Source organism: Salminus brasiliensis, chromosome 1, assembly GCF_030463535.1.
Source record: "Salminus brasiliensis chromosome 1, fSalBra1.hap2, whole genome shotgun sequence".
In the NCBI taxonomy this organism is placed as follows: Eukaryota; Metazoa; Chordata; class Actinopteri; order Characiformes; family Bryconidae; genus Salminus; species Salminus brasiliensis.
The window spans coordinates 19,394,576-19,421,914 of NC_132878.1; the positions used below are offsets into that span (position 1 = coordinate 19,394,576).

Sequence of the window (27,339 nt, forward strand, 5' to 3'; positions counted from 1 at the left end):
AAGCCCATCACACACACACACACACAGACACACTCACACACACGAGTGAAAGGGAGTTGTTTATCACTACAAAACACCTGCGCAGCCTAAAAAAGCAGCTACAAAATCCCCCCCGAATGGAAAGTAATCCCTCATTTTCTGATAACTTTTTGACAAGGGTGGTGACCTGAGAGAGTGTGTGTTTGTATGTGTGTGAGTATGTATTTGTGTCCATAAATGTACAGTTTTTAGCTCTGAGTGTTTGAATGTTGGTTTTGATTTTGTAAGGGTTTGGGTGAGAAAGGTTCTTTGACAACAGAGTGAGAGAGGAAGCGACAGAGGAAATAAATATAAGGACACTACAGAGGACATATTAGGCCCAATCTTACACCCTGTCCAAGGTGCATTGCGATGCTCATTGCTATCTTGCGAATATATCTACGCCAGTGGGCATGGTGGTCTCCAAATGAGGTATGTTCAGGTACATTTCTGGTGTATTTCTATTATAGCAACAGAAAAGACAGGTGTGCCACTGACTGAAAACAACCTAGTCAGACGTCAACAGTCAGATGGTCATTGCTATCTTAGCAGTGAATTGTCAACACAGGCGCGTGCCCAACTCACATAAACCCCGCTCAGATCGCACTTGACTCTTAAAGGGCATGAGATGTGTGTGTTTACAACTTTTCCACTTCTTTAAAGCGTTCAAAGATTCTTCTAAGCTCAGCGGTCTAATATGCAACCACTATGGTCCAGGGTTCGCAAGTTCAAATCCCAAAACCATGCTGCTTTGCTATCAGCGGCCACAGTCTGATTGAGCACAATTGGCCGTGCTCTCTCCAGGTGGGTAGATGACATTCTCACACCATGAGGCAAAGTTGACCCAGCTCTTTGTACCTTATTCATTTTTAATGTCAACATGGGCCCTATTTGTTTGTAATTGCAAATACAGTGTAACAGCATGATCCTGGCATGTTGCTGTTTTGATATTGTGGTGATCAAGTGGTTGAACTCTCTACATTAGCATAAACAGGGAACACAACACAATTGCTGATTAAGAACAACTGACAGAATGATTTTATTTTCATCAGGATATCTGATCTATCTGGTCTTGTAAAACAATTCATTTCTATGGTCAGAAGAAACCTGACACCTGGCAGCGAAGTAAATACTACAGGTGACTCTTCTTAGAGTCGATTCACTTTTACATTACACACTTACATTAACCCTAACCCCTAATCTTAATCTACACCTAAACCCAACCTTAACCTTAACCTACCCCTTGACCTACAACTTATCCTACACCTAAATTTATACGTTTACCTAACCTTAATCTACACCTTAACCCAGTCTTAACCTAATCATTGTGAAACTATGAATCCTTACCCATTTCTCCATTGATGTTGATCCAATAATTCCTCTTTAATAATATCCAGTATAGTTCATAAATAGCATGTACATGTCAGACAGGTTGTATGAGTGCGTTTTGCTCAAAAGTGCTGCAAGTGGAAGGGTGAAAAAATTACCAAGTAGGTTGTTTTTTTGGACTCAACATATTTGGACGTTTCTTGAGATCATGTTAAAGTTCTGTGTTCTATGAGCCAAGTGATCCAAGCTTGAACACAAATCTATGCATCCAAATTGATATGATTTGAACTTAACTGAATTAACATTTTACATTTAACTGAACGTATGTGAGGGATGTATGGATATATGGATTTATTGTATTGTTTCTCTAGGGAGGATTAGTTGCACCACTGTGTTAAACTAACACTAACCACGGTGTAAAAGGCCTGACAAGCTCTCTAACTAACTGTGAATTGTTTACATGCTTTAAAACAGTGCCATAATAAAACATACAAGATGGAGATTAAAGATATAGGAATGAATTCGGTATATTTAATCACAATTCAGTAATCAAAACAACTCATGATGAAAAAAAGTTTATTTTATGGTTCAGTTTTGGTGGAATCTGCAGAAATATCTGTCAAAATAGGGTGAAATATGGAGTGCAGATGATGTTGCAATGAGAATGCGTAGATGACTAAAAGCACATTCTGCTTGAACCCCGTGTTTATACCCCACATTCTTTCTCCCCTGCATTTTTGTCTTCAAAATATGTCCAGTTATCTTTCAGTCATCTTGGTTTCAGAAAGCATTTGCTGCCACATCTCGTCTGCTTGCAGGCCTATTTTGAGTATTTTAAAAGAATCTCTGTACTTTCAGTTGAGTCCTTGCTCTGAGAAATACTGTCAATTTTCATAAAGTGGATTCCCTCAGTGTAGAACAAATAGAACTTCAGTCTTCTTTCTTCCCCTGGCATGAATCCATCTATCACTGCCTCTTCTGTGTGATGTTAAATGCACAGAAAATGTGCTCAGCCCGGCAGAATGTATAATTCTACTACGTTTACCTCTGTGTTGCCTCAGTGTAAATGACATTAGCTGTAGCTTGGAGAGATGAAGCATAAATTCCTGGACCTTTAGTGTGACCCCATTTTGGCTCCTGTGTCACCAGTGGCTCATTTATACCCTTGTACTAAGGAAACTAATTCTGTGCTGCCAATCAATGTGACGTTCAGGCACTCCCAGTGCAATATGTGAAACCCTCAGGCTAGCCCCTTTTCTCTGGTGTATAACTTCAGGGCCCCTCACTGTGTTATTAGATTATTAGAAATAGACCCTCCCCCACAACCCTACCAAGCCCACCAGCTACACTATTTAAATGAAATGCCCCAAAAAGGTTCAGAAGAGTTTTGCTAAAAAGGACCCCTTTCTGTGTAAAGGAAATTCCCTAGACCATTCCAGGAATGATAGTTAACAGATAAATTATTAAAATTAGGTCATATAGATTGCAGAACTTATATTGTGTTATCAAATTACGTGATTGGCTAACCCTAACATGCTATTTGCCCAATGTGTTGCTGACTTCTCTGTGAACTCTAACTACTGTATGGATTTGTTGAGTTCCACCAGCTGATCCACCAGTGGACTGATTAGATAAACTCTATTGGCCATTCTTCATTAAAGCCACATTATGTTGCATGTTTATCATGAAATGTTTCAACACATGAATTACACTGCCGGATTGTAAAGAGAGCCCAGGAGCCAGAAATGCCAATTCTCACATAATGCTGCTGTAAATAAAATCATTTTATTTAAAGGAAAGAAAACTTAGTTGTTGTCATGGCTGCTAACAGTGTTATATAAGTTTTTTTCTTAAGCCTACAGTTCTGTATTTTATCACAAAGAATAACAAGCAAATGTCTTTAGTGACTACCAGATAAATATGAACACGAGTGGTTGTTGTTGGTAGAAAATCTTTGCCGGTAAATGAGAAGAAGTTCAAATGAATTACACAATGCCTCACATCCACCTTCAAATTACAAATTGTTCAGTATGCACAGCTTTGAGTCTGCACTTCAAACTTTTTCAGGGTAGAGGTTTCCAAGAAAACCTCAGCTCAAAAAGTATGCTTAAATGGTTGAATTAGCATCACACTGAACACTCTCTCTACCAGTTAAGATGATCTTAGCAGATGCTTTTGGGAAATTGGGTGATGCCGGTGATGCCTCAGCCATCATTGGCTGAGAGTCCCAGAGAGCTCTGGGTGGGTAGGATGGACCTCTGTCTTCCAGGTCACTCAGCATGATTCTAACCAGCATGGGCATCTGTTAGCTGATGTAAAAGAGCTGGCAGTTACCATTGTCCTCTGTCCAATAACATTGCTTTAGCAGTAGTTCAAAAAGATGTGGTTGGCTGGCTTAATGTGGATCACATGCTAGCCTTTACATGCCTAGTACTGGTAGCATCATGTGATCAGAAAAGCATAAACTGAAAATATAAAGTCATAAATATAATAGTCCCAGCAAACCTGAAACCTGAGTATGTCTATAGAGTAAAATTAGAAATTCATACCAAATTCCATGGAGTCCCCCTTGTTCCCTGGTCTGTGTTTGTATATGAATGCGTGCTTCGTTTTCTCACTTTTTTTCTGCCAAAGGCAAAGGGACGTGATTCAGTGTGGCACATTACAAGGTTGATGACAGTTAGTAATGGCCCTAGCTTCTGCCTTTCTCCCATGAGAATGCTTCCACTTCATGTGTGTCTGACGTAACAGACCAGTAGCCTGTCCAAAACATTGAGGATGATAGACGACACTCGCTTGGCCAAAGTCTGGGATATTGCATAGGTTCAAGCATGCAGCATACAAAAATACACACAAATACACACATACACTTTTTTACCCTCCTCCCATAAATGTAGCATTGCTGTGCTACAATGATTTCTTACTATAGGGGACATTTTCAATGTTTTATATGTATTAAATGCAATTAAATTCATTGGAAGATAAACACACACACACACATGCATGCACACTGACATTAGAGACCTACATCAGTGCTATTTTCCTGCCTAGAGAAAGTGAAGGAATGCTAAGGCTGATTGCATTGTTATTCTTGTCTTTAAGTCCGTCAAGTAATCAACAAGAGTGTGTGTGCTTGTGTGTGTAGGGTCCTTCATCCTAGTTTTTCACTGTGCAGGTGTAAAAGGTCCTTTTAAAATCACTAAGTTTAACTCCAATTTGAGACCAAAAGAGGCAACTCATTTATTATACTGAATAACACATACTTACACAAACACACACACACACACACACACACACACACACACACACACACATACACACTCCTCTCCATTTAAAATGGGTCAGATTCCAGATTTACTCAGTGGAAAGCCATCACTGCATGTGTGTGTCGGTTTAACTGTGCACATGCCCATGGGAGACGACTATTGCTAGTATATGTACACTTCTGAACATTGCTGTCTGACAAAATGACATTATTATGGCATGACAGCACATATTGACCATCACTAGAGCATGACCTGTGGTGCACCATGGAAAATTTGTTGTATTGATTTTTTTTTAAAACAAAATTCTCCCATGGTGCTAATATTATCTCTGCTTTTGATAGTGTCCATGGAACCATAGGAATTTTCCAAGTTCAGGGTTCAGGGTGCTGAGATGGTCTTTCAGGAAAAAATGCTCCTCAATGTCTTTAAATTTCTGCCCATGATGCTGATACTTTTCCTGGTCTCAATAGTGCTGTGGGGCAGACACTGTTCATGTTGCTGACATTTGCCCTGTTAGAAACAGAGTTATCACTGTCAGTGGTGCTGATATTCACCCTTGCAGCTGCAGTGATGTCGCTGTCCGTGGTGCTGAAGTTTGTCAACATCACCGGTGTTTGTGTGTTGTTGCTGTCCACGGTGCTGATATTTGGCCAGGTATAGGTAATATGGAGTTGCCAGTGCTGTATGTGGTGCCAAGTGCCAAGTAGTAATTTATATCAACATTTAAACCTATTGCTACATGAATAGCAGAAGTGTTGCCCATAATACTATAAATACTTTCCAACAGAATGATAAGCTAATGCAGTCTAAACATTAAAGGATTCTATACAGTACAGGAAAACAGTTCTTTGACCCGTAGCAATAGTGCATTCATGTTTTAAAGGATTCTTTTAAGAACCATGTTAATATATGTTACATATTAATAATATAGATTCAAACTGTTCTTTAAGTTGTCACAATAATTTTTAGTACCACTGCCTTCACTAAAAAAACCCTTAAAGTTTTTAAAAAAGGTATATAAAGGTCTAAATAATGCAAAGAAATATATTGTTACTTTCATGTGTCCCATTTTTTCTGTAAGTTGAATTTAAAATTGTTGGACTTTCATTATTGTGTACATTTGCACATGATGTGTATTTAGTCCATCTTTAAAGTTTTAATCTTGTTTAGAATTTTGAGACTTGTTTTACATGTTATTTCATTTCACAATAGCCTTGTAACAGCAGTGCTTATATGTGCATTTGTGTTTTCCAGCTTCTCTCAGAGAGCCAGATTAACATGGTGAAAGTGGTGAACTCTGTAAGCGATGCTTTGAACTCCATGCAGAAAGAGAATGGAGGCCTTAAGGCTCGGGTGAAGGCGGATCTGCAGAGAGCTCCAGTCAGAGGAGCCCGGCTCAAAGGCTGCGCCAACGGTAAGACCTGCAACAACTTTCTGCTTGTTTGTTTGTCTGTTATTCTGTTTCACCAATCTTTCATCAGCAACTTTTCTCATGTGTCCACTCGTGTTGCAGAGGTCAACAGAGGTCTCTTTTTTGTACTTGCACTTTTATTTCTGCCAAAATGTTGCCACCCTAGACAACACCAGATGGGTTTTACATATAACAACTCAAACCCAAACCCAGACCCAAAAAGTCAAAAGGCATATAGACGTTGTCACTTGCATACATCCCCCAACCACCAATTTAAACTGAAAAGTATTTTACCCAACATCACACAGCTTTAAGGAGGATATTTTTTCGAAAACAAATTTTTTTTTAGGGAGCCTGCTTGCAAAAACTCATCACTTTAATTGAAAACAAATCTTAATATATTTCAGCTGGACAGATACTATTTGTGGCAACAGGTATTTAGTAGTCATTTTTAATCTTCCCTATTTTGTTGCTGGACTTACCATCCTGTTACCACTTACCATCTCTCATCTATTAATCTATCGAACAACGAATCATCAGTCCACTCATTCCTCTGTCTATTACTCCATCCACCCATTCAACTACTTAACCATCCACCCACTCATCCATCCATCCACTTATCTATTTGTTCAATTATCCAATCATTCATTCATTCATCCATCAGGCTACTCATCCAGCTACCCAAGCATTCCTCCTTCCATTCATTCATGCACGCATCCATGTATTCGCATCCATCTATCTATTCCTCTGTTTGTTCACCTGTCTGTCCATTAATCATTTCAACCATCCACTGGTTCATCCATCTGTTCATTTTTGATATACTGAATTAAATCTCCTTGCAGTGTACAGTCAAAAATAGCCAAGATATTCTGAATTGTTCCCCACCATTTCCTCCATCTTTCCAGCCATCTTAAAACACACTCTAATCCATGCTCCAGTTTCGTCAGCCAAGTAAATGCTTCATAATCATTTCACTATTAACTCAGCCACACTCTGCAAAGTGAAGAACGTCAGGACAATTTCATGCAAAACTGCATCTAAAGTGAGTGAGTAATTATTCTGTTATATTTCCCATCTTTGCCCCATCTGAACCATTAGCAGAATAGCTGGGGGGCTGAAAAAAGCCACTGAAGCTGAAATGAGGCTCCTGAGAAAGTTTTTTTTTTTTTTCTTTACTGGATCCTAATGTTTTTGTTTGGGGCACAGATGTGCTTCTTCCTCGACGTGCATTTGAAAAAAGATTTTTGTGCAGTAAAGCAGAGGTCTGTTAAGTAGATCATTTTTTTTTTTAAATCAGGATCATTGTTCATGGTACAACGGTTTAAGACATGGTACAACCAATTCTATACAGAAACATCTGTGGTTTTATATTCATGCCAATTCATGGAATGAATTTGGTCCATTATATCAGCCCCACTGACCATATAGGTGGGCTTTGTAGTTCTGTAATTAGGACTACAGACTGTAGTCCATCTGTTTCTCTGCCTACTTTGTTAGGCACCTTTCACCCTGCTCTGGTCAGGAACTCACAGGGCTGCATTGTAGTGTGCTTCAATTTTTCCCACTGTGAAAACTCTCCAAGTTTACAAACTCTTCTTCCAGACTGTGGTCCGAGGCACCTTTCACACCTATTTCACCAGCTATTTTGGTTTGGACCAAACGAAATAGTCTGAAGGTCTGGACCAAACAAGACAGGTGTGAAAGCACCCTTGCATTGTATGCTGCAGTTTCATGTTGTCACTGTTGTCACATGTCGTCAATCCTGACGCATAGCTGCCACTGCTGTTTTACTTGTTCTAACAACTGACAAAAACCTGATTAGACCGCCGCTCACATTCATAGTCAGTAACGTATCTTGAGCTTCCAGAAGGGCATGAAATTCAGAACTCATGAAATTGGTTGATTTCACTATTACTTTCTAAGTGTATTGAAAGTTAATCTGGTATGTTAAGCCTTTAGTCCAGCTCCTAAAGACCTATCCAATCAAAGAGTTCACTTAGCTGTATCTAACTAGATTTCCCTGCAAACAATATTGTAATTGGATCATTTTCCATGTGTCATTTCAATAATTAAACCCATTTTTTTTTTTCAAACTAAGACATAGCAATAAAACAGGAGTATTAATGCAATATATGATTCTTCGTGTAGTCTTCAGAAATGATTAGGTTCTTTTTGCAGATAAAAGGCCCTGAAGATTCCCAATTGATAATCATATATCTTTTGTTATTTCTCTCTCTCTCTTTCTCTCTCTATCTCAGGCTCTCGTCCTCGTGATTGTAGCGATATACATGCGAGTGGTCAGCGTGAAGATGGCATCTACTCTGTTTTTCCCACTCATTACCCCGCAGGCTTTCAGGTCTACTGCGATATGAGCACGGACGGAGGGGGCTGGACGGTGAGTCATACACATGTGCGCTTACACGCTCTTCCCCCTACACTGTCTCTACACAGTGACGCACAGTCCACCACTCAGCATTTCTTTTATGTAAACGTACTCTGCCCTGCATACCTTTGCTTGCTTAGGTGAAAATAATCCCTCAATGCACGTCATCACTTTTCTCAAACACACTTACGCTCAGTCTGAGTATACACAGTAATGTTTAAAGCTTGGGAGTCACTGTGTTCAATAGTATTGACTCTAATAGGCTCTAACAGGATTCTAGGTCTCTACGTTATGGGTTTCATTTATTCAATTCCATTTGGTAGAAAACTGGAAAAATTAAGAAACAGTATAAATGCCCAGAATCATAAACAGAGCAAATACCTAGGAACACTCTTTGAACTTTGAGAATGAATTTAACAATAAAATTAATTGACATTCAGAATGAAATATAAAGTGCATTCAGCAGTTTGGGTCAAAGATTATCATAATATCTTACTGTAAATAAGTGAGTAAAATTTGATCTGGTTTCCAAAATGCATAAAGTTAAAGAATATATTTAATACTTAAAGCAACCCTGTTTCATTCTCATGCTTTACAGTTTAAATATAACAATGAAAGGAAAAGGGCCAGAAAAAGTTTGGGCACTATGCATGTTCATTACTTAGTAACACCCTCTTTGGCAAATATCACAGCTTGTGAATGCTTTATGTAGCAGCTAAGAATCTTTCAGTTCTTGTTTGGAGCATTTTCACCCATTCTGCCTTGCAATAATGTGTGAAAAAGGCTTATAGGTCTTAAGATTCCTTGCATGGACCACTCTTGTAAGGGCTAATAGATTTTTGATGCTGTTTGGGTTATGAGACTGTAAGGGCCATTGCAAAATACCCATCCTGCACTTCTTAGGGTATTCGATTGTTGTTGTTTGAGGTGTTCTTAGGATTATCTTCATGCTAAAAAAAGCATGCATTATTTTCAGCTTTTGAACAGATGGTGGGATGCTTGGTTCCATAATTTGCTGGTGTTTAATTTAATCCATTCTTCTCCCTATAACACTGAAATGTTCCCTGTGCCACTGGCTGAAACACAAGCCCAAATTATGATCAGTCTGTCCTGCCTAACAGTTGAAAAGGTGTTTGTTTCATGAAACTCTCTACCCTTTTTTTCAAACATTCATTTCTGATGCTATATTACATGTTGACTATGCAGGAAGGCTTTTTATCTAAAGACTCTTTCAAAAAAAAAAGTCATGCAGTATTTGATCAGGTTTAGCTGCACAGTAGAACAGTGCCCCACCTCTCCAGAGTCCCCTAAATCTTCACGAAGGAACATAACAAACTGTTGAAAATGAAGAATTGTTGAAAATGGAAAAATGAAAAAAGGAATTGTTGAACCTGAAATTGCTTTCATATATTCTAATAGTTTTCTGCTGCTTTGTGGGCATAAATTATTTGGAGTGCTAGGCAGCTGCTTAGGTCAGTCTCTGGCTGCTGATTGTTAAGACAAGATTTGCAGAGTCAGAGTATTTGTAAAGCTTTGAAATTTGCATTACTTGGTCTTTTCTCATTACCCTAACAAACTAATTAAGGCCTGAGACCTTAGTACAAGTTATCTGAGAGCTTTACTCTCTTGGGGTGCCCAACCTTTTGCATGGTAATCCTTTTCTTTTTTTATACAGTGCAAAGATAATGCACTAGTCTTGCTTAAAATGCTGCAAGAAATATTGGGGGGTCAGTTCATCTTTATTTGCTTACTTTACAATTCACAGTAACGGACATTATGATTAGGAAGGAATGATAAACAATGGTGAACAACCTTAAAGAAGATGTCATTTGATAGACCTGTGACAGACACACAAATGTTCATATGACTTGTGATTTCAGGCTTTTAAACAGTGATGTTCACGCACTCAGTGTGCGGTGCTATTCAGGTAATCACCCTGTTTCTGCTACCAGATTGATCATGCCGGAAGAGCATTCTGTCTTTTGATCTGCAGCGTTTTATCAGTTGCTGTTATGTCGGAGGGCCTGCAATTAAGTATGTGTGCTGTTGGAAATACAGTGAATTTTACTAACACATAAATTGCAGCAAAATTCAAAAACAAAAAGTGTCAGACTGCTTTTTGAATGAAGCACAGTACAGGACACCCATTCAAAACAGAGAACTTCATGTATATTGGTCTTAAAGACACCAGAAAGATACTAACTGCCACAAATAAACTAACACGTGATACCGCTTGGCTAATGCACTGCAGTCACATAGTCCTTCAACAATGAAGTACTGAGCATGCTGACTCACTCAGAATGCAGCTTGTGTTGCGTTATGAATTACAGTGTCTGCATAGCTCGGACAATCTGCTTTCACATACTTGCGTAAGGTATTTTTTTTTCTGGCCTAATGTTGATGGATAGAATGAGATTGGAAAATGGTCATTTGGAAAAATGTTAATTGTGACCGTTTTTGCTACTTAAAACTACCTGGTTGGGCCTCCAATGGGGGGCTGTAAATTGATATTTACAACCCTGTTATGTATACATTCAGTGTTTTTTGTCTGAAATCAAGGGTATTTAAAAAAATATATATTTCTGTATTTGTTGGAGTAACTGTCTATACTGTCCAGAGAAGGCTTTCTGCTTATGATTATGAAAGACTGCTGTGTGGATTTGAATGCATTCAGCAGCAAGAGCATTAGGGAGGTCAGGATGTTGAATGACCATCACCCTACACTTCACCTCACAAACTCCCTTTTGCTCCAAAACTCTCATAATTTATCCCAAAAGTATTGGATGGAGAACCATAATTCCATCATTTATACCCATCTAGCACTTGCCTGGCATTGGGTATGTAGGTCCGTGTTTATCTGTTTCAGAGAGTCCTATTCTATTGGCAGTACTTCTATACAGGTAATAGGCAAGCTGAGTTTGTGCACAATTGCACTTCAATGTCAGCAATGGGTGCAACTTAAAGTTGCTGAATGCATTAATTAGAAGGGGTGTCCACAAACATTTAGACTTAAAGTTAGGACTGTTACGTAACGATATTGAGGTTTTGAGATATATAAGAAGATATATCTATATTTTCAAAGATACAAGAGTTCTTGTGGCAGAGACAGGTAACTAATATTACCATTATTAGAGATCTGTACGGCTTGTGTCAGGTGATGCTCTCACTGATTCACTGGATTTACTGTGTTAAACTGATGCTGCATTGTAATAGAGTTTAGGACTGTAATAGTCTCTAATCTAGATTACATTGTTGTAAGCGCTGACACAAAGCCATGTTGGGGTGACTTATTTGCATGTGTGAGTGTATGTGTGGGAGAGCCTGAAAACTAATATTATTACGAACCTGCAAGTGTGCTGACGTAAACGACAGAGGTGTGTGTGAGTGTGTATGTGTGTGTGCATACACAACAGTAAAAAGAAATGGCTTCAGGCGACAGATGATGCATACAAGCAGTTGCGCTATTAGTTGCTCATAACAGTCCCACTTTTCTTTCTCCTGGGACCTACACACACACACACACACACATGCAAATTCACATACACAAATGCTCGCTATCATATGTAAGTGAGCCCATGATTAGCATGCTAATCAGAAATCTGACCAGCAGGGGTAAAACATTTGAGAGCTGGTGGTGATGATGATGTGTTTGTCCAGAAGTGTGCATGAGTGTGTATATGTGTGTTTGTGCATGTGTGTGTTGAGGGGAAATGAAACAGAGCAGAAAGACATATTGTACCTCCAGTGGGACACACATGAGGAAACAGAAAAACAACTTAACAAAGTTGGCCATATAGGATGAGGGAGATAAATAAGAATAACAATTTTAAAAGATAAATAGAAATTGAAAAGAGGAACAGTTGCATAATCATGTCTGTAAAAGATGGAGCTCATTAAATAAATATTACCATACATCAACACTCTTCTGCAATTCTTATTTATTTTCTGGGATATGACAGGCAGGCCTCGTCACCTTATACTGTTGACACAGTCACTAATCCTCAGTGTAATCTTGTTGACATCTAATCTTCTCAGTTAGCCATATCATATCTTAAGCCCACATTTGAGAATAGTCCAGTTGGAATCTCGCTCTGCTCTTTGCATATTAAACAGGCTTGATGTTAGACTTAAATCATCCGGCTAAACTGAAAAATCTTTTTTTCTGAATCACCCTTTTGCTTCATTTGCTTCTATCTGTGTTTTGGTTTGTCACTCTGACCTTGTCCCTCCTCCTTATCATAACCCCCACTTGTGTGTAGCCTGTAGTCTTATTTATTATGCCCAATATATTATTGTGCCCTTTAGGGTTAGGCTTTATCCAATCATAACGTCTCAAAATAATACCACAGGATATTATTAGGGATAGGAAGAAGCATAAGTTAAATGTTCTATGTTTACGTGACTAAATGAAAACCGTACACAATTTATATCAGTCATTGAATAAATGTTTAACTGTCAGTCTGACAATTACAAGTGTTAAACCGCAACAAAATAGTTAGCATTAGCTTAGTTAGCAGGAAAACAATCTGCTCACCACAGAACTAATCTAAATATCGCTGATAGAAACCACAATTATTAACGTTTAGACCAGAATGATTCAAGCGACTGGTGTTGAAAGGACACCTGTAGCCTACTCGCTAAGCTACTCTCTGCTCCACAGAGTATCAGACAGCCCATTACATCTGCTGTTGTCTAACTTCTAAGCTACCAACACAAGAGTTGACTATAAATCTGGTGTTTAAGAAAGCAAAGTCTAGCGTTTGGTGTTGGAGTTACGGAAAGGCGAAATGAGACAGGTTCCGCCATGTCTGGACTCGTAGCCGGCTATCCAGGCATAGATAAGTTAGCTAGCATGCAAAATCCCACAGCACAGACCATGTGGCAGCTAACTTTTGCTCAGGACACACCTGTAGAGGATGAAGCCTCATAGCTGAGAGTTAGGCTTGTTTTCGACTGTTTCCAGGCACATTTAGCAGACTGGTTAATCGGGGTTTGCTTGCTCTGCCTTTTAATGGAACTCAGCATGTTGCTAAACTCACAACTATGGTGGGCTTGTTTTTCCCCACCGATCAGTGAGCTTCCACAAAGGCATCACCCTCACCCTCTCTTAAGTACACATTTGGCCATGTATTAGATAGAGACAGAACAAAAAATGGACACAACAGACATGTCACAATTTAGTTTTTGTCAAAAATGACAAAAATACAGTTTGTTTTTATTTGCTCTGGTCATGAATATACCAATGAGGTTGGCTATTCATCTTATAAGTATAAATATAATATAATATAAACATAGATAAATCATATAGGAACTCATGGGTCTAAGCTGGATTTCTGAATGGTAGAACAGAATGGGATATTTTTTGAAAACTGCTTGATACTGCATACTGTGGTCTTTTCAATATTTCATCCTGTGTGCATTTTTCCCCTGAATGTCACTGGATTCTCTGAAATATAAGGTTGTTTATGAGATATAATACATATTCTTCTACATGTGAGCTAACACTGCTGAGCATTGAACTGACCATAAGGACAGGCAACCTCACCAAACAACCCTAAACACACCAGCAACCTTTGACAAATGAGATTAGTGAAGTTTTTTGGCACTAGTACAGTACAGTTTAAGTTCCTTATATGATATGACAGTATTGAAGTTGATGTACTTAAAATGACAACATTCTCAGTGTGCAGTAGAGTTAGTATGCTTATAGCATGAATGTAGCATTATTATTTCTTATTAACAAACTTCAGAACAAAGTTCAGAGCATCCAGTGGCGTACCCATTCATGTCTCCTATAGAGAAATCTAGCTGAGGTCCAGAGTTTCTATTAGCAGAGTTTGCTGATTTCCCTGCTCTAACAGACCTACTAAACCTAGCAATTAAGACGTGGGTTGAATGAGGTTTACTTGAGCGGGAACAGCAAAATGGAGTCAGGACTGGAACTGCCATCCCTGCTCTACATGCTAAACTCAAATTAACTCTTAGCCTGGCTCTCATTAAATAATTGTTTCAGAAAAATAATAAACAATAAAAACAACAACAAAAAATGATGTTATTCTTCTGAAATCTGGTCTGACACTCAGGTACAGAAAGTGCCGCATCACATCTAAAAACAGTGACAGCAGGCTGAGGCAGCATTGTGGAGCTGCAGCATTATTATCACTGCTTCCTGTTGACAGGAAGCAATTTGATGCCTAAAGCATGTGGTTTAATAAGCTAAATCCTAACCTAATCTTATGGCATCAGAATTTTGATCATGACTGAATACAGAATCAATTGTGGCATTGTCATAGCATACAAGAACACTAGCTGTCTCTGAGTGTAGTCACCCTTTGAAGAAGGAGATCATTCATAGAAGGGAATTTAAGATCTGATCTATTAAACAGGATGACCTTTGATTATACTGTTAGAGGAGATGTTATCTATCACAGTGGGTGATGTGATCTATCACAGTACACTGTGTGCAGAATTATTAGGCAAATGAGTATTTTGATCACATCATCCTTTTTATACATGTTGCCCTACTCCAAGCTCTATAGGCTTGAAAGCCAACTACCAATCAAGTAAATCAGGTGATGTGCATCTCTGTAATGAGGAGGGGTGTGGTCTAATGACATCAACACCCTATATAAGGTGTGCTTAATTATTAGGCAACTTTCTTTCCTTTGGCAAAATGGGTCAGAAGAGAGATTTGACGGACTCTGAAAAGTAAAAAATTGTGAGATGTCTTGCAGAGGGATGCAGCAGTCTTGAAATTGCCAACTTTTGAAGCGTGATCACCGAACAATCAAGCGTTTTGTGGCAAATAGCCAACAGGGTCGCAAGAAACGTGTTAAAAAAAAACGCAAAATAACTGCCCATGAATTGAGGAAAATCAAGTGTGAAGCTGCCAAGATGCCATTTGCCACCAGTTTTGCCATATTTCAGAGCTGCAACGTTACTGGAGTATCAAAAAGCACAAGATGTGCGATACTCAGGGACATGGCCAAGGTAAGGAAGGCTGAAAAACGACCACCTTTGAACAAGAAACATAAGATAAAACATCAAGACTGGGCCAAGAAATATCTTAAGACTGATTTTTCTAAGGTTTTATGGACTGATAAAATGCGAGTGACTCTTGATGGGCCAGATGGATGGGCCCGAGGCTGGATCAGTAAAGGGCAGAGAGCTCCACTCCGACTCAGACGCCAGCAAGGTGGAGGTGGGGTACTGGTATGGGCTGGTATCATCAAAGATGAACTTGTGGGACCTTTTCGGGTTGAAGATGGAGTGAAGCTCAACTCCCAGACCTACTGCCAGTTTCTGGAAGACACCTTCTCCAAGCAGTGGTACAGAAAGAAGTCAGTATCGTTCAAGAAAAACATGATTTTCATGCAGGACAATGCTCCATCACATGCATCCAAATACTCCACAGCGTGGCTGGCCAGTAAGGGTCTAAAAGAAGAAAAAATTATGACATGGCCACCTTGTTCACCTGATCTGAACCCCATAGAGAACCTGTGGTCCCTCATAAAATGTGAGATCTACAGGGAGGGAAAACAGTACACCTCTCTGAACAGTGTCTGGGAGGCTGTGGTGTCTGCTGCACGCAATGTTGATCGTAAACAGATCAAGCAACTGATAGAATCTATGGATGGGAGGTCTTTGAGTGTCATCGTAAAGAAAGGTGGCTATATTGGTCACTGATTTGTTTTTGGTTTTGTTTTTGAATGTCAGAAATGTTTATTTCTAAAGTTTGTGTTATATTGGTTTACCTGGTGAAAATAAACAAGTGAGATGGGTATATATTTGTTTTTTATTATGTTGCCTAATAATTCTGCACAGTAATAGTTACCTGCAGAAACAGATATCCTCCTAAGATAGCCAAATCTAAAAAAAACCCACTCCACCTTCCAAAAATATTAAGCTTTGATATTTATGAGTCTTTTGGGTTGATTGAGAACATAGTTATTGTTCAATAATAAAAAGAATCCACTCAAATACAACTTGCCTAAAAATTCTGCACACACTGTACATTATCTGATCTAACATCGTGGACTGGATTTAATATAATGGATCTGATCTAATCTTTTGCATTGAGTGATCAGATCTATGTACAATTGGTGATCTCACAATGTCATAGATCCATTTACCCACTGTTATAGATTAGTCTGTCCACATAAATAAATCTGATCTAGTACAGTAGTTGATCTGAACTACACCATATGGACAAAATTATTAGGATACCTGCTTATTAATTGTTTCTTCTGAAATCAAATGTCTTAAAAAACAGTCTAGTCCTGATTTTGTTGGAGTAACTGTGTCTACTGTCCAAAATCTGAAGCATTTATGTGAGGATTTGATTGCATTCAGCAACTAGAATGTTAGTGAGGTCAGAATGTTGTATGATCATCACCCCACATCGTCCCCACCTCATTCCAGAGAATACAGTTCCAGAGAATGCTGGGGGTCTTTTATACCCCCCCCCCCCCCCAGCCCATGCTTGACATTAGGCATGGTGCCAATAGGTTCATGTTTATTTGCTCCAGAGAGGTCTATTCTCTTGTCAGAACTGCTCTACAGAGACTAGACAAGCTGTGCGTGTGTATTTGCACACCTATGTTAGCAACTTAAAGTATCTGAATGCATTCATCAGAAGTGTTGTCACTTCATGTCCAAAAATTTGGACATAAAGTGTATTTATGTGAATGGAATCTATTACAGTGGGTTATTTGTTCTATGACAGTGTTTTTTGGCAGTTCTATCACAGGTTGCTTTACAATGGGTGATCAGACCTGTGAGATTGATTTGGAGTGTTAGTGCATTCTCTTAGAAAACGCTTTCAGAATTATCCACATATGAAAACCCTCTTACTGATGCATTGGCCTCTTTATGACTTTACTTTATGCCATTTTTCTATTAAAGGTAGTGTGGATGTGTATATGCTTGCATGAGTTTGTGTGTGTTCGTGGATGAGACATCACACGCACACACACACATCTGGTAATTGGTGGCATGGATGATGTATAGCTTTTTGCAGGTAGCATCAACCCATTCATTCCTCCACATTAAAAATGAAAAATGGGTCAAAGCAAAGCCTTCACTTTTTTCAGGGCACCTCCCAACAGAGGAGCCCTGGCAGGGAATGACCATTCCAACTCACTGCCTTCAAACACTTAAGCACATCCCTACTCATTTCATCGCACAGGGCTGACCCCACTGAACTTATAAATAGCTTTAGTTGAAAAATGGAAAACTTCAAGCAAAAACATCCATTTATTTTTACAACTGTGCAGGATTTTAAACCAGTGCTCCAGTTAAGGTTTTGCTTATATCAGGTTAAATTGCATTGTTGAAAGGAATTGCTCACTAAATACTAACAGCTGACTGGTCTACACTGACCTTTAAACTGAGTGTAAATACAACACTGAGCCAAAATTTATACAACACTGTTTGGTATTAAGGAATTGACACAAGAGGTTAGTTAGACATCAACAAGCATGAAGTGATTCATATTTAAAATGTAATTTTCAAAACAGCTATGTTTAGATTGCGGGCAATTCGGATTGGTTTCTCAAATCAGATCTTGTAAGATGTCTGCAGTGTTATTTGCAAGTGACCAGATTGGATTTGCGTGTCTGGACATCTGTGGAACTCTTCTTGGATCCAGTCACTCTGGATTTGACGTGGTTGGGGTTTTGCGGGGTTTGCCGTGTTTACGAGTTGCACAAAAGACACTTTAAAATACGATTTGAGGGGCCAGAGCATTCAGACTGAGAAGCATCTGCACAATTTTGACTGTAATTGCATACCTAATTTGACTTAATGACGTATTTTAGCTAAACCAGGTGTTTTTATGTGGCTTGGAGTGTGCACACTCAGAAAAAGAAGCAACAGCAGCATAGTTCTCCCTTTATATACTGACAGAGAACATGACAGCGATGTGGTGGTCTACACCCATCAGCACTGCTGTTTTTAACACTGCTTCAGTTTCCAATCAGATATTTACAGAAAGAATTTGAGTCTCGAACCTCTCAGGGGACTCTTCCCGTGTCTGTCGTGCTCGTTTTTTTTCCTTGAACTCCTCTCATTCTCCCGCTCTGCTTCTGTTCTTAAGGACAAGTTTTCAGCAGGGAGCAGAACTCGGAGAGACGAGTCTGTCAGACAGCATGAGCCACTAAAACACACACTGACACTTTCCCTCCATATTAATGCTGCCATATTTTACTAGCGCAGACCGAGACCGTATCACACATGTGCATGCACACACACACACACACACACACACACACACACACACACACACACACACATACAGACAGATACACAGACACACACTCACAGACAGGCACATTTTACAGTTTGGGAAAGATTTCACACATCAGAGAAAGCTGAGGAGAAGTGTGTGTTAGGTTAGACATTTCACATGATTCTAATTCTAGATCCTATGTAACTCTCTCTCTCTTTCTCTCTCTCTCTCTCTCTCTCTCTCTCTCTCTCTCTCTCTCTCTCTCTCTCTCTCTCATTATTTCCCTGCATCCTTCTGCCTCTCGTTCATCCATCTCTCTTTCCTCTTCTTTCTTTATTTATTTCCTCCCCTCTTCTCTTTCTCTGTCTTTCCCTCTCTCACCCCCACTGTTTCACAGTCTGTGTAGCTCTTGCTCCTCCTTTTCCCTTCCCCTCTCTCTCTCCCTCTCTCTCTTTCTCTCTCAGGTCTGTCTCTCCCTCTCTGTCTTGCTCATCCTCCCTTTTTCTCTTTCTCTTCCTCATTTTCCACAGTTTCCTCTTTTCCTTCTCTCAGTCTCCCACAATTTCTCTCTCCCTTTCTCTATCTTTTCTTTCCTTTTCCCATCCTCTCTCTTTCTGTCTGTCTCTCCTTTTCTCTTTCACTTTCCTTCTCCCTCTTTTATTCTCACTCTCTCTCTTTTTCTTTCTGTCCCTTTCTGTCTCTCTCTCTCTCCCCCCACACCCACCCACACACACACACCCTCTTCCTCTCACTCTCTCTTACTCTCTCAGGTGTTTTACTCTGTCTTGCCCCCCTCTTTCTCTCTCCGTAATGTGTTTTGCTCACTCTCCCTGTCTCCCCCTCTCTTTTTCCCTTCTCTCTCTCACTCCTTTTCCATCAGTTTCTTTCTCTCTCTCTCTCTCTCTCTCTCTCTCTCTCTCTCTCTCTCTCTCTCTCTCTCTCTCTCTCTCTCTCAGACAGAGAGAGGGAAAGAAAGCAGTAGCAGTGCAGTGGTGTACAGCATTTTGCTGATGGCTCTGGCTAAGCTAATGTATCTGAGTATTATTATTTTATTTGCTAAAAGGCGGAGACTAAAACCCAATGCTTTATAAATGATTTACTGGAGCTGATCTATTAGAGTGCTACGTGATCTCACATTATCAGATGGTGCTTTTATCAGCAGCGCACTGTCTGAAATATTGAAAAAGAAAGGACTCTGGACTGAAATGTAAAAGTTTGAGATTGAGCTGCGATTTGTTGACACGCCGTCTTGTTTTTATGGGTTTTTTTTTTGTTCAATCGGAGTGCATTCAGAATGCTTTTTCAAATGCTTTTCAGTGTCTCTCTCTATCTCTCTCCTCTTTACCCATCTATATTTTAAAACTCACGTTATGTTTTTTTGAATTGTGCGTCCAGAGCGAAGTTTATTTCAGATTGCGCTCGCTCTATCTCCACAGTATGAATCATAAATGAGCTTTGTGAATGTTCGAAATCTGGGTAATGCGCTGCAAGGTCACCGAATATCATGGTGCTCTTAATGGCGGCGCACTGGAAATACTCTGAGCACATTATGCCTTAATAGGTACAGGAAACCAGTTAGGGCAGAGTCAAATTCACTAATGCCTCATTAATTACAAATGTAGGACCAGATTTGTCAGCATGAGATAACACCATTGTGTTGTACTGAGTATGCATATTTCACAGTTCTATGACACAGTGATCATGTTCTCAGCAACGCGTTGTGCCTTTAACGGTTGATAAGTGTTAACATCTACGCAATATTTGAAATCTACTACACCCTCAGCAGAAACATCACCCTTAAGGTAGGCCCATCTTCTTGGAATATCTGAGCTGAGAGCAGTTCTGTGGTCAGAAACTGACCGCTAATGAGGGGCTAGAGGATAGCTTACACTGATTTTGCAGCCTCTATCTGAACACAAGAAAGGCTTAGCCTCAAGATAAAATGACCAGCAGGGACACAGGATGTGGGTTCTTAGGGGGCTGCAGCATCTATAGATATTAAGCGACAATTAGTATTTCTTGCTCTTGGGCTCCCCCTACAGTGGGGAAGTGGAAATTCGTGTCTTGAGCCTCCCTTAAAGAACCAACATGCATTACATGCATTTCTGCATGAGCTGAGAGATCCAGAACGGTCACTGAGAGTGAAAGAAGCATGTGGACTGAAGCGGCAGAGTAATATTACAGGATAAATATTTTACACATATATGGGTAGAATATGGGTGCTTACATGACCAAAGTTACATAGTGAGGCATACCAGGCCCCCAGTAGCAGCAATAAAGACGCTATTCTCCCTTTTACACATGAGTAGAGAATCACAATGATTTTGAAGCTGCTATTTGAGTAAATAAAATTAAATATTGAAATATTGCTATTTCAAATAACAATTCATATGTGTGCATGTATAAGTTTTAAACCCTGAGTAACGGTGCACTCTGAATTTTATGCTGCATGCATGTATTTAACGCTGATTTTTTCCTCACCTAGCACGTGTTGATTTAACGCATGGAACTCTGTGCCCCAAAGCAGCCCGATGTTGTTTTGCTAGACTCAGAACCAGCAGCGGGAGCAAACACTGTACTGGCTTGTGGAAGCTTAATCTTTGTCCAATTAAAAAGAACATAGTAAACGCAGAGTTCCATAAAAACTGTAGTTGTAATAGCATGTTATGTATAATCTTGCAGTGAAATTGTAATTGATCTAATAATAAAGAGTGCTGAAACACAACTGTTGTGTTTTCCAAGAGCCAAATCTGTGGGAAACCTGATTCCGTGTTCTGTGAATATCCAGAAATGTACACTGCACCATACCAGCATGATCTGCAGCTCTGAGCCAGTTCAACTAGTGCAGTTCAACAGTCACAGTTTAGACCCTCCTATGGTGTGCATGAAATGTTTTATTTTTGTTTGTTTGTTTGTTTACTTTAATTTGTATTAAATTAATTACATCATCACTTATATCCCCCAGCATTTGGAAGGTAAAGGTTTGCATGTGCTTCCTGTAAGTCACCCAAAGTGCCACTGCATCTCTTCTCTACTGCCACTAACACAACTCAACACAGCTCAACACGCTTGGAGGAGAATGCTTACTGCCAATTATGTCAGTTATGTCTGTCTAGCATCGTATTGAATGTTGGGGAAAGAGGGAGGGCCATCCTACCTATCCAGAAAAATCAATGATGCTTTCTTGGACTTACGGGTATGGATGGTTGTGGAATTACTATGGATCTAACTTGTGATGTCCTGATGATGCACTTAGACAATTGTGCCACCCAATAATTATCTATTATTATTTTTTTATTTTTTTACTAACACTGGGGCTGGTTGTTTACATGATGATGCATGGCTGCTGCCAACAATCAGTCTGTTGAGTCAGGTGTGTTGTATGGTAGTTGGGTGGGGTAAGGAGAAAGTTTTTGCTTTGCTATTCTTTACTTAGGTTCAGTTATTCTACTAAAAACAATTAGATAGAACAATTTGATAGAAGTGCATCAAGAGGATGTTGTGTTATTTTTATGTGTGGAATTGCTATGTTTACTATTTTATACATATTTTACTTTAACTATATTCCCTGTCAGTGAGTAAATTGTATGCAATAAAGCATAGTATATAGAATTTGTTCCTATTAGTGGATTGCCGCCTGTGAGGTTTTGTTAAACATTTTTTCCCATCACACACTGATAACACTGGGAATCACAGAAAATCCCTCAAATCAGAACCTTTGCTTGCATAAACCCTGGTGGATTTGATACGTATTCTCTATAACTTAGCCAATAATCCGCAAAAATCTACAGGTAAGGTGAATGGCAATGGTAGATCAGAGGTACAGCGTTGGTGTAACACTTTTCTGAACCATTAGTATTTCCTGCAGTATGGAAACTGCTTCACCTCTACATGTTGAAATTTGTTTTTAACATCAAAGCAATAACCCATGAGAAGCTGTACATTGCAAAAAGTGATTTGATTACAGAGAAGGGTGTTCATAGGAACAGAGGTCCTCATTCAACAATATCCTTCTTAAGAAAAATAATGTTATTATATTTGTTTTTGTCCTAACAAAATGTCTACATCAGATTGAAGATGTTATTTCAAACCACAGAAACCACTCATTGTCCTCATAAATTGAACACATCCCAAATGAGAAAACAGTGGGGAGCTCAGGTGTTGCCATGTTTCTGCAGTATTGTAGAGACACACTGTCTGCTGTCTGCTGGAGGAAGCTGGTTGGATGAACTAGTGGAACTAAAGCTGATTGTTGCATCACGTTCTAAGCTGAACGTTCTACATTCCAACCCGTGGGACCATACTAACCAGGGACCAGCCACAGTAGAAACCACTGGTGGGGACCCTACTTGCTAAAGTGTTAATACAATGCCTAAACTGTGCATAGTTCATCTAAGACAGAGATCTGCTATTCTGACATGCCCACAATTACAGGATATTTAATGTACAGATTAGGTGCAAAATAAAACATTTTATTACTAACACAATGGACAATGTGGGGAGTAGGAATTTGACATCTAGCCTGAGGGTTAATGCTGATTAACACAACTCTAACCATAATCACTTAAAGCATGTATGTCATTCAAGTAGTATATGTTAATATTGTTGTTTAAATTAATAAAAAAATCGGTAGTCCGTCAAAACAAACATAAATGAGTTCCAACACCATCTGTTAGTACACTCAGTGGACCATATGAGCAGCTTAATATTCCATTAACAGCACAAACATGAACTTGGCACATTAATACAGAATTCAGTTTTTGTGAGGTGGTCATAGGTGGATGTATATGTGTTACAACAGCTTCAAACATGTCTCAGCCAATCAGATTTTCAAACCAGAGTTATCCATATTAAAAGACTAAGTCTTAGATAAACAGCCAAGGTGCAAAACCATGGTTAAGCACGAAATGCCCATGCTGGAATATTCCCTATATAAAAAAACAACAACATGTAGACAGTTTTTCCTACCTCAGTCGTGTTTGGTGTGTAAAATAGTTCTATGGTCACCTTATTGTAGTGTGTTTAGTAATGTCTAAAGCTTAGAGGTATCTTTAAATTATTAGTCTATTCTAACTAGCTGAGGTTTTCTTGGGTAAATAGCAAAGCACTTTGTAAGTCGCTCTGGATAAGAGCGTCTGCTAAATGCCGTAAATGTAAATGTAAATGTAAATGTAAAATGTTCTTTATCTTCTTTGTCTTTGCACTGAAACTGTGAGACATAGCATAGCTAAAACATGGAGTAACCAGTTAGCATTGTGCTAATGGCTTGTATATTAATATTAATATAAATAAAATAGAATGGCACAATGCTATTTGCCAGTCATGATTTTCCATGACTTATTAGTTACATTGGCTTTGTAGCTTCAGTCTAAAACTAAAGAAGCAAGCTTCAGACACCAAATGCGTATTAGCTGATCAACAACATATTGAGGGAAAATTGTGACAATTGATTTTTCATTAAAGAATTGCTTAAAAGTACACTGTAATTTAATGCTTTTAAGTGTTAAGGGAGTGTACCTAAGCCTTTAAGCACCTTTATGCATCTGTAACTTAAATTCTTAATACTCAATTAATTAATACTCAATACTCAAAACCCTATCTCTAATGATCTATGTACTTTAACAGCTATGTTTGCAGCAAAGAAAAACAAGCACCAGGGACTATGGTATCTTGCTATAACAGCTTACAACAGACAAGATCAGACAGACCAAATATAAAACATAAGTGTGTACACAGGGGAAGGCAGCCTGGAGAAATGACAACATGCAGATGGTCAGTAAAGAGGGAGGATGTCACGCAATATTCAAATACATAGTGCCAGGAGTCATAAAAAATGTGAGCTGTACTGACCGACTATCACATAATACATATTTCAGTTCACTGAAACAACATGACTGACTTGTTTCAGTTATTTGCATTTGTTAAGAAAAATCAGTAAAGGAGATTGTTCAAATCCAGTCATTTTTTTTTGAATGTGGCATCTTGAAGCTAAACCAATAGATACTAGTGATTCAACTAAATATATCATTAGAATGTTAACCTAACTTTAAAAAAAATGAATTAATATGTGGCATATATTCCATTTTATATTTCAACAGATGTAGTTTTTGGTCAAAAAAGAAATTGCAGGATGATGCTGAACAGAAAAAAACATCTTGATGCTCTATTCTTTGGTCACTTTTTTCCAATAGGTTTAGATTCCATAGCAGTGTTTGTCAAATGTGGTCTTAGAAAGGTCCATTGAATGCTGTATAGATACACATTTACAAAGGAACTGAGATTATGACATACATATGAATGTACAGTCATGAATGTTGCTGTTGAGCTGTATTTTATATAAGTATAGATTTCAGTGTGGGTAATAAAAAATACATTGAACCTATACCTGGACATGACTGCAGTCATTGCATTGCTTTGCAAGGCTTCAGATATGTCAGCATCACAGAATAGAGAAAGACCTTGAACATTTATTAAATGTTCTAATCATGCAAACAAAACTGTCCCTGATACAAGTTGCCTTGGGCTTGCTGGGTTGAATGTGCTATTCCTTTTTGAATACATAAAAAGAATTAAAAAAAAAGAACAGAGTTCACAGTATATGATGAAAAAACCCTCTTAAAGTCTGTGAAGACATCAGGACTACATAGTGATGAAATAATAGGTGATGTATTCAAACTGTAGTGTCAAGGTCCAGTCCCAGACGTTTAGCCCTCCACTTGCATGTTAACTATTCTGATTTCTCATCTCCCTTGCGCATTTTCTTTTTTGTTTTTCAGCCCCTGTCGGCTGGTAATGCCACATTTTATCATGTCTGAAGCTGCTATGTCCTTATTTCGTCCAGTGGGCTATGTTAATTACGTCCGTAAATAATGTAGCCATTTGTTTGTTCTACTTGACATGACGTGATTTATGAACATCACAAATGGCTTAGGCCTGTTAGGGTACCTTGCTTTCTTTCAGAAAAAAAGGGGCAATCTAAGGACTGTAAAATTTCAAATAAATCTTTAAAAATTCACATACTTAATTACTAAATGTACTTCTGTCACTTCCCAGCTGCGACGCTGATCCATATAGCCAAGGCAGGCAGGCAGTATATCTCTGCTGCAGTCTCTAGTAAATAAATATATACAGAGTTTCTCAGAAGTAAGGAAACACTGCTATACAATAAAAATTGCATGTTTAATATATTTACTTGAATGTTTATTTATTGAATGCTACTTTTTTGGCAATCTTTATCATTCTTCAACCATATAAATGTGATGAAATGGTGCTTCAAGGACCCATTAAAGATAAAATGTGAACTTTAAGCATTGGCTATATACTATATATTGTTTATAGTTTGTTATCATTCAGGAAAGTCCTTTTTTATGTGAACAGTGCTGAATTCATGGTTTTTAAAAACCAACTATTCTGATGGTAAATGCTATACTTTGACATCAACTGTGGAAAGATCTACGTGTGTGTCCCATGATGACATTTTTGGATTGTCTGAGATCATGTTGGCAGTTGTTGACAGTGAATTGTCTGATTTCCATTTCCTCAATTTTATGCATCTACAGCCTTCATTCTGAAGGCATCTCAAGCTATTTGAATCCCACAATGGTAATCTCACTCACTTCAACAATCAAGGGCAAACCACACTAAACATCTGAGGTTTAGATAAGGCCCTTAAAAAGTCTCTGACCATGATTTATAGGCAGTAGTAGTAGTAATAAATGTGAGGTATCCTAACATTTTCCTCAGAGGAAATTTGCCTTTCTATTAATCACAAAATAAATGTCTGACTGTATATGAGACTGTTCTGCACTGTAAGAGAAGTCAGAATATCCAGTAGCATCATGCAAACTGGCAAACCTATTCAATCAAGCTTTTAATCTTCAACTATGTCTCATAGAATACCAGATGTTAACCATGCAAGTCATATGGTCATGTCTTATTGCAAGTCATTTCACATCAGCAACAGTCTACTGACAAAATGGCATTTAACTATATTGTGAAGCTCTTGCTTGAACATGTGTTTAATGGTCAGTATGAATGAGTGCTTAGATGAGGGCTGAGATGAGTGCCAAAAAGTGGAGAGTGCATGTGTTTTTATGGATGTGTGGGTGTGTGAGAGAGGCTCAGAGAGATGGGTGGGTATAGAACAAGCGACAGTGCGAGAAAATGAAAGCATTTTTTTACTTAGCCATGTAAGTTTATCTGAGGTTGTGCTGGACATGATCTTTTTAGAACAATCAGTGTTAACACTCCACTTTTACTTACATATGCACACTCTTAACACGCCCTTCCCCTAATCATTAAGAGATTAATTATCATTAAAACATTGAAACAGTTTAAAATTGTACATGTTCTACTTCATTGAAAACTGTGCTGCATTTATGTGTACATAAGGGTTTAATTGGGCTGGACTGAGTACTGCAATTTGATTAAAAATTGTAGTAATTTTAAGTGTAGATTCATGTGGATGGTGGGAGAGAGGGGTCATGTCCTACTCAGTGTTTAGAAGGAAGTGAACTTTCCAATTATTCCCACTCAACACATTCTTGTGACTAAGCTTTAAACAGTGGGCTGTGATTGCTTCTAGTTGTTAAAGCTGGAGGATGTGATCTAACTCCAAAATAAAGATTTTGTTTTGTTTTGACTGGGAAAAAACACGGAACAGCTAAGAGTCTGAAACTCAACTCTGCATTCTCAAATTATATAA

At 38.7% G+C, this 27,339-nt stretch overlaps 1 protein-coding gene across 2 annotated transcripts in view; it reads left to right on the plus strand.

The window, feature by feature from the left end:
- fibcd1b (fibrinogen C domain containing 1b) overlaps positions 1-27,339 on the plus strand; it is a 164,039-nt gene that overhangs the window by 67,338 nt on the left and 69,362 nt on the right. For both annotated transcript variants that reach the window (XM_072674073.1, XM_072674082.1), the window contains 2 exons: positions 5,868-6,027; positions 8,283-8,419. In XM_072674073.1, the coding sequence (XP_072530174.1) occupies positions 5,868-6,027; positions 8,283-8,419 (297 nt within the window). The remainder of the gene's footprint in view (positions 1-5,867; positions 6,028-8,282; positions 8,420-27,339) is intronic.